We start from the raw sequence: 8,940 nt of genomic DNA, 5'->3' as shown, positions 1-8,940 counted from the left end.
CTCATGGTTTTGATATTTATTGCTTATTTATTATTCGGGTTTTACCTCTTTTGTATGTGCAGTTTGTTGTCTTTTGCACAATGGTTGTTTGTCTTTGTGTGCAGTTTTTAATTGTAGTTACTGTGAATGCTCACAAGAAAATGAGTCTTGGTAGTAAATGAAGACATATGCACTTTGATAACAAATTTGCTTTGAACCTTGAACTTCTGGGCTGCCCTCAGCACATCCTTGGGTTGTTAACGCAAATGCTGCATCTCACTGTATGTTCTGATGTGCTAAATAAATAAAGTTTTAATATTGTGACAATCTTTATTTAGAGCCACACACAGGGGGGAGGGGGGAAAATCACACTATTGATATAACAAATTCCTATTCAAAACTGGTAGTGATTTAATAGATGACCAAATACAATACTGGTCTTGCTTGCACATGTCTGTGGTACAGCTCAATATAGTACAGCAAACCAGAATTTTTCAGTAAATACCAAAATATTTGAAAACAGAATATAAATTATTACAATATTAATGTATTTTGGAAAAACTGGTAACTTATGCAAAACTAATTCATGGATTAAAAAGAAACTAATTGGTAATTCCTGAAGTGATTATCAGTTCAGCTTCTCCCTGAAAATGGTTCACCAGAAACCCAATGACCTTGCCCTATTTTAGCAATACAGCTTCAACAGACAGTGTTCTGTGAGGCAAGAGGCACTGGCCAACAGGCAAGCTCAAATGGGGTGTGGACTATTGGGAGAACTCACCAGAATCTTGACAAATGCCCAATGAAAGGGTTAATCAGCCCCCTCCTACCTATCACTGACCTAACCACCCGTTACTCATTCTCGTTACTCAATTTCATTCTAACCAGAATTTGATCTGCTGTATTTTGCTAGCAACAGGTCATCACTGGGTGATCAGACGTAAGATTTCTCTCAATGTCCTTAATTCCAGTACCTGCAAACCCCCATGTTTTACTGGAAGCAGGTTTACAAAAGTCACAGTTCAGGAATTAAACAGACAGCAGTCAGTTCAGTTTAAATTCACCACAAACCCCAGCACTCAGTGTCAGAACCACAAGAAAGTGACCGCAATCTCAGTTTAAATCACACTGAGGATTTTTTCTCCCTTACTGCCTCAACAGAACCTTAAATAAGAGCTTAAAACCATGTACAGTAGTTGCTTCAGTGCTCCCCTGCACTGATCAGGCCTCAAGTCCCAGTCACAATCACTGTAACAAGTTTCTGCCCACAGTCTCACGTCTAACGAAATACTTCCCAGAGAAGGGAAGATGACAGAAGAATTGAAAGCCTTGCCACTAGAGAGTGAGAATTGAAACTAATTTACACGGTTTAACCAAGAGCAGCAGTGGTAGTGGCACAAGGTGGAAACCACTCCTAGCAAGAGACACTGTATTGCTGCCCACCAATATGGAACTGTCTGCTAACTGAAGAGTCTTTCAGCGGTTGTGGAGCAGAATGCAAAGCAAGACAAGGCAGCCAGAGGCCATATCTGGGAGCTGGGTTTGCACAAGTTCAACCCCACCCCAGATGATCTTTGCCGGGCGGGGAGTAGAGCATGCATGTCTCCAGTCTGGTATCAGGGACGTGATTGCAGCAGTAACCCCTCCTGTTGCCTGGTGAGGGAATTCCTTCATTCCTGTCACCCACTGCCCCTGTTCTCCAGATGTTAGATGTTCCTCTGGGGAACACAAGTTACTCTCAATCAGTTTCCCGCCTTATGGTGTGTAATGCTCCATTGGAAGGTGCTTTAGAAGCTCCAGCAACAGAAGGGAACTTTGCTCAGGGTGGCCGCACCACAAACAAGGAAGCATAGCTATTTTCAATCTGAAAATAGAATGTTGGATGGCTTAGTGAGGAAGCAATCGTGGAGAGTAAGTTCATATTTCAGTGCTGACAAAAGGTCAGATCTGAAACCCTATTTCTTTCAAGGCTGTCTGCCCTGCTCAATTCCTTGGGCACAGATTGATTACTGCCTACATGTCCACTGATAACAGCACTATGGGAGCAAACAGTTCGACTGCAATTTGATCCTGTTGCAAATGTCTGCAACGAGACCACCCCAGCTGTTTGAGCAATGGGAATCTGGCAACTTTCCTTTTCATACTGTATCAACTGCTACCCAAAGCCAGTGGCTCAATTACACTTTACTATGTTCTCCCTTCCCACCACACACTAAAAACACATGCAACCTGCTAGAAATCAATGTTTCCTGGTCTTAGTTTCCCTTTTTAATGCTTTGAAAATCAAAACCATTTAAAAAAGTGGTGGTTAGAAGGTGAGAGATTGAGGTAATTACCAATAATCACAGTCAATGCTATCCCACTGCACAAGACTAGATAAGTGATGTGACAGGTTTACGGGGTACAAGTGCCTCACACATGCTGAGAAACTTTTCTCACTCAATTTAACATGTTCGAATTAATTCAATGCTTCCAAAACCAATGGAATATTTCACTGAGTAAAGGATCAAGCCTCCTAGCATGGGCTGAGGAACAGCATTGTCTAAAGATACATTGCAAGATGATACAAATCTATTGGTGCTGCCTGAAAGCTGAAGCTTCTTCCCACCCACACAATACTACATTGGCCCAGAAATGGTGTGATTAAAACTGGAAATGTTCTGATTGTGGGAGTTTATCCAGACTTCAGCTGCTTTCACTGAAACCAGATTTCCCCTAAGCACTCTTACTACACAGAATTCCAGTGGGATACAAGCCTGTCAGGTTTTCATACTTGCAGGCTCCAGACTGGGGTAGAGGGGGCTTCCACAGGTCAGGGGGCAAAGTGCAAAGAGAAATCAAATTACAGTCAGCTACACCATGTACCCAGCCTGGTGGAGAATGGAGGACAATGCGATGACACAACATATCATGTGGCTCAGACAAAATCCAACCCAATTTTGCACAGCAAGTTCAAATTAAATTATAAAAATAATTCAAGGTAACTCCTCCAAATAAAATTATTTCCAGACAAAAGTTGTTTTACACGATTGCTTAACAAGTTGGATCTCCCTGCACAAATAAAACATAGCTACTACAATTCTTAATGTCTGGACAAGGACTATAGATCATAGCACAGAGGAAATTTCAAAGTAATTTTTTGTTTAAAAATCTTCTAAAAATTCTCTTAAAAAGTGCCAATTCTGTTTCGACCCAGAGGAAACCAGCATCACCAGGGGCAAATAATTTCTTCAGCACTGCTATTCAGCTTGGAGAGGTGTGTGATTTCCGCAAAGTTATTTATTTTCCTCAATGTAAGGAAGAACCACAAGGATTGCAAGAGATCACCATGGCCTCATTGCTATGGCACTGGGCAAGGTGGCATTTTCCCAGGAGCAGCCAGATGGCCTAATCTGTCTTCCGAATGCAAGGGCAGTTCACAAAGTACACCATTTTGTCACATCGGTCCCTCCTGAGGCAGGCCCAGTGTTGACAGTGTAGTTCCACGACATTATGGAGCACCTTCAGAGAAAGTAGTCAGCAACCGTCTTTTTGGCTGACACGCCTCGAGACTCCTGAGGAGCAGCCTCAAAAATAGTAAACTCTCTCTCTAAATGCTCGTCCAGTTCAAGAATTGCAGCCACATTCCCACACCTAAAGGGACAGGGACACACTTAGATCAAATAGAAATTTTTACAGAATATAATCAGATATATAGATATATATATAACCAGATATCAATATAATATTAAATACCAAGGCATTTTAGTTTAACCAATTAGCACAGTTTAATATATGGCTTCAATAAAATGGTCACACATCTCCAACCCTCAAACCTATAATAATTTATGCCCTGTACAGGACCCTGGTCAGACCCCACTTGGAAGAATGTGCTCAGTTCTGGTCACCTCACTACAGGAAGGATGTGGAAACTATAGAAAGGGTGCAGAGGAGATTTACAAGGATATTGCCTGGAACCAGGAGCATGCCTTATGAGAATAGGTTGAGTGAACTTGGCCTTTTTTCCTTGGAGTGACAAAGGATGAGAGATGACCTGATAGAGGTGTATAAGATGAGAGGAATTGTTCATGTGGGTAGTCAGAGGCTTTATCCCAGGGCTAAAATGGCTAACACGAGGGCATAGATTTAAGGTGCTTGGAAGTAGGTACAGAGGAGATGCCAGAGCAAGTTGTTGTTGTTGTGTGTGTTTTTTTTAAAAAGCAGAGAGTGGTGAGTGCATGGAATGAGCTCCCTTCCCCCATGGTCCATTCTCCTCAATCAAATCCCTACCCCATCCCCCCATGGTCCATTCTCCTCAATCAAATCCCTACCCCATCCCCCCATGGTCCATTCTCCTCAATCAAATTCCTACCCCATCCCCCCATGGTCCATTCTCCTCAATCAAATCCCTACCCCATCCCCCCATGGTCCATTCTCCTCAATCAAATTCCTTCCCCCATCCCGCCATGGTCCATTCTCCTCAATCAAATCCCTACCCCATCCCCCCATGGTCCATTCTCCTCAATCAAATTCCTTCCCCCATCCCGCCATGGTCCATTCTCCTCAATCAAATCCCTACCCCATCCCCCCATGGTCCATTCTTCTCAATCAAATTCCTACCCCATCCCCCCATGGTCCATTCTCCTCAATCAAATCCCTACCCCATCCCCCCATGGTCCATTCTCCTCAATCAAATTCCTTCCCCCATCCCGCCATGGTCCATTCTCCTCAATCAAATCCCTACCCCATCCCCCCATGGTCCATTCTCCTCAATCAAATTCCTTCCCCCATCCCCCCATGGTCAACTCTCCTCAATTAAAATCCCTACCCCATCCCCCCATGGTCCACTCTCCTCAATCAAATCCCTACCCCATCCCCCCATGGTCCATTCTCCTCAATCAAATCCCTACCCTATCCCCCCATGGTCCATTCTCCTCAATCAAATTCCTTCCCCCATCCCCCCATGGTCAACTCTCCTCAATCAAATCCCTACCCCATCCCCCCATGGTCCATTCTCCTCAATCAAATCCCTATCCCCATCCCCCCATGGTCCATTCTCCTCAATCAAATCCCTACCCCATCCCCCCATGGTCCACTCTCCTCAATCAAATTCCTACCCCATCCCCCCATGGTCCACTCTCCTCAATCAAATCCCTACCCCATCCCCCCATGGTCCACTCTCCTCAATCAAATCCCTACCCCATCCCCCCATGGTCCATTCTCCTCAATCAAATCCCTACCCTATCCCCCCATGGTCCATTCTCCTCAATCAAATTCCTTCCCCCATCCCCCCATGGTCAACTCTCCTCAATCAAATCCCTACCCCATCCCCCCATGGTCCATTCTCCTCAATCAAATCCCTATCCCCATCCCCCCATGGTCCATTCTCCTCAATCAAATTCCTACCCCATCCCCCCATGGTCCACTCTCCTCAATCAAATCCCTACCCCATCCCCCCATGGTCCACTCTCCTCAATCAAATCCCTACCCCATCCCCCCATGGTCCATTCTCCTCAATCAAATCCCTACCCTATCCCCCCATGGTCCATTCTCCTCAATCAAATCCCGTCCCCCATCCCGCCATGGTCCACTCTCCTCAATCAAATGCTTTTCCCCATCCCCCCATGGTCCACTCTCCTCAATCAAATCCCTACCCCATCCCCCCATGGTCCACTCTCCTCAATCAAATCCCGTCCCCCATCCCGCCATGGTCCACTCTCCTCAATCAAATGCTTTTCCCCATCCCCCCATGGTCCACTCTCCTCAATCAAATCCCTACCCCATCCCCCCATGGTCCACTCTCCTCAATCAAATCCCGTCCCCCATCCCCCCATGGTCCACTCTCCTCAATCAAATCCCTTCCTCCATCTCCCCATGGTCCACTCTCCTCAATCAAATGCTTTCCTCCATGATCAGCTCTCCTCAATCAAATCCCTTCCCCCATTTTCCCCATGGTCCACTCTCCTCAATCAAATTCCTTCCTCCATCTCCCCATGGTCCACTCTCCTCAATCAAATCCCTTCCTCCATCTCCCCATGGTCCATTCTCCTCAATCAAATGCTTTCCTCCATGGTCAACTCTCCTCAATCAAATCCCTTCCCCCATTTTCCCCATGGTCCACTCTCCTCAATCAAATCCCTTCCTCCATCTCCCCATGGTCCACTCTCCTCAATCAAATGCTTTCCTCCATGATCAGCTCTCCTCAATCAAATCCCTTCCCCCATTTTCCCCATGGTCCACTCTCCTCAATCAAATCCCTTCCTCTATCTCCCCATGGTCCACTCTCCTCAATCAAATTCCTTCCTCCATCTCCCCATGGTCCACTCTCCTCAATCAAATGCTTTCCTCCATGATCAGCTCTCCTCAATCAAATCCCTTCCCCCATTTTCCCCATGGTCCACTCTCCTCAATCAAATCCCTTCCTCTATCTCCCCATGGTCCACTCTCCTCAATCAAATGCTTTCCTCCATGATCAATTCTCCTCAATCAAATCACTTCCCCCATCTCCCCATGGTCAACTCTCCTCAATCATATCCCTTCCCCCATCCCCCCATGGTCCACCCTCCTCAATCAAATCCCTTCCCCCATCCCCCCACAGTCCACTTTCCTCAATCAAATCCCTTTCCCCAATCCCCCCATGGTCCACTCTCCTCAATCAAATCCCTACCCCCATCCCCCCATGGTCCACTTTCCTCAATCAAATCCCTCCCCCCAAACCCCCCATGGTCCACCTTCCTCAATCAAATCCCTTCCCCCATTGTCCACTCTCCTCAATCAAATCTCTTCCCCCGTGGTCCACTCTCCTCAATCAAATCCCTTCCCCCATCCCCCCATGGTCCACCCTCCTCAATCAAATCCCTTCCCTCATCCCCCCATGGTCCACTCTCCTCAATCAAATCCCTTCCCCCATCCCCCCAATCAAATCCCTTTCCCCAAACCCCCCATGTTCCACTCTCCTCAATCAAATCTATTCCCCCGTGGTCCACTCTCCTCAATCAAATTCACTCTCTTTCAGCCCTTTTCCTAGATTTTCATCTCATAGGATTGTCAGCAGGTGGTAAGGCATGGCTCCCTTGTCTCCATCTCTCAGTCCCTCAACACAAGAGACCCCCCCCCTCTACTCCCTATACAGCCACGACTGTGTTGCCACGCACAGCTCCAATCTGCTGATCAAATTTGCAGATGACGACATTGATCGGCCTTATTTCCAACAATGAGGAGACAACCTTCAGAGGAGAAGACAGCGCTGTGACAGAGTGGGACCAAGCAAACCTCTCCCTCAATGTCAAAAAAACGAAGGAGTTGGTCGTGGAATACAGGAAAAACAGAAACAGGATTGACATCAGTGGGACTGTAGTTTAGAGGGCGAGTACTTTCAAATTCCTCAGTATACACATCACTGAGGATCTCAACTGGACTGTACATACCGGCTGTGTGGTGAGAAAAGCACAACAGCACCTCAGATGGTTGAAGAAGCTTGGTGTGAGTCCCCAAATCCTCAGGACTTTCTACAGGGGCATCACCCATCAAGAACATCCTGACTGGCTGTGTCACCACCTGGTACTGGAACTGTCTGCCCTCAATCTCAGAGAATGGTGCAGACAACCTGGAGAATCTGTGGATGTGAACTTCCCTCTATTCAGGACATTTAGAGCGGAAAGAGGATCATCGGGAAATCCAGCCACACCAACCACAAACTGTTTCAGCTGCTTCTGTCTGGCCAACAGCACCACAGCATTAAGGCCAGGACCAACAGGCTCCGGGACAGCTCCTTTCACCAGGCCACTGGATTTATCAATGCACATTGATCTGAATGTATAATCTGACTCTACATACATGTATACAAAACAATTCTGTTTACAATCTCAGTGTTTGGGAGGAAGGTTTGCTAATGCTAATGAGGGTTTAAACTAGATTTGCAGGCAGGTGGGCAAACCAACTAGAGGAGAGGCTGTACTTGATCTGCTATTGGGAAATGAACCTGGTCAGGCGTCAGATCTCACAGTGGGAGAGCGTTTTGGAGATAGTGATCACAATTCTATCTCCTTTACCATAGTGCTGGAGAGGGATGGGACCAGACAATTTGGGAAAACATTTAACTGGGGGTAGAGGGAAATCTGATCTTATTAAACAGGAACTTAGGAACATTAGTTGGGAGTAGATGTTCTCAGGGAAATGCACAAGAGAAATGCGGCAAATGTTCAGGGAACATTTCCAGGGCGTTCTGCATAGGTATGTTCCATTGAGGCAGGGAAAGGATGGCAGGGTAAAGGAACCATGGGGTACAAAGGATGTAGAAAACCCAGTTAAGAAGAAAAGAAAAGCTTATGAAAGGTTCCAGAAACTGGGTACTGTTAGAGCTCTAGAAAATTACAAGTGTGCCAGGAAGTAGCTCAAGAATGAAATTAGGAGAGCAAGAAGGCCTTGATGAGCAGGATTAAGGAAAACCCCAAGGCATTCTACAAGAGCAATGTGAAGAGCAAGAGGATAAGATGTGTGAGAATAGCACCAATCAGGAGTGAGAGTGGAAACACGTGCATGGAGCCAGAGGGGGTAGCGGAGGTACTCAATGAATACTTTGCATCAGTATTCACCAGTGATAAGGACCTGGGCAATTGTGGGGATGACTTACAACAGACTGAAATGGTTGTGTGTATAGATATTAAGAGAGAATGTGCTGGAGCTTTTGAAAGGTATTAAGATAGACAAGATGCTGGGACTGGGAGATACACCCCAGGCTACCGTGGGAAGTGAGGGAGGAGATTGCCGAGCTTCTGGTGATGATCATCAATAGGGACAGGAAAAGTACCAGAGGATTGGAAGATTAGAAACGTTGTTCCCTTGTTCAAGAAAGGGAGTTGAGATAACCCAGGAAATTATAGACCAGTGAGTCTTACTTCAGTGGTGGGCAAATTGTTGGAGAAGATCCTTAGAGGCAGGATTTGTGAATATTTGGAGAGGCATAATATGATTAGGAATAGT

General features: G+C 46.0%; 1 protein-coding gene across 4 annotated transcripts in view; it reads right to left on the bottom strand.

The window, feature by feature from the left end:
• Positions 1–289: 289 nt before the first annotated feature.
• Positions 290–8,940, bottom strand: part of LOC140732915 (serine/threonine-protein phosphatase 4 catalytic subunit-like) — an 87,791-nt gene continuing 79,140 nt past the window's right edge. For all 4 annotated transcript variants that reach the window (XM_073055609.1, XM_073055610.1, XM_073055611.1 and 1 more), the window contains exon 9: positions 290–3,612. In XM_073055609.1, coding sequence (XP_072911710.1) covers positions 3,483–3,612 — 130 coding nt within the window. In that variant the 3' untranslated portion in view covers positions 290–3,482. The remainder of the gene's footprint in view (positions 3,613–8,940) is intronic.

Source organism: Hemitrygon akajei, chromosome 9 (genome assembly GCF_048418815.1).
Source record: "Hemitrygon akajei chromosome 9, sHemAka1.3, whole genome shotgun sequence".
NCBI classification, from domain to species: Eukaryota; Metazoa; Chordata; class Chondrichthyes; order Myliobatiformes; family Dasyatidae; genus Hemitrygon; species Hemitrygon akajei.
This window is presented reverse-complemented; position numbering and strand designations above follow the sequence as displayed.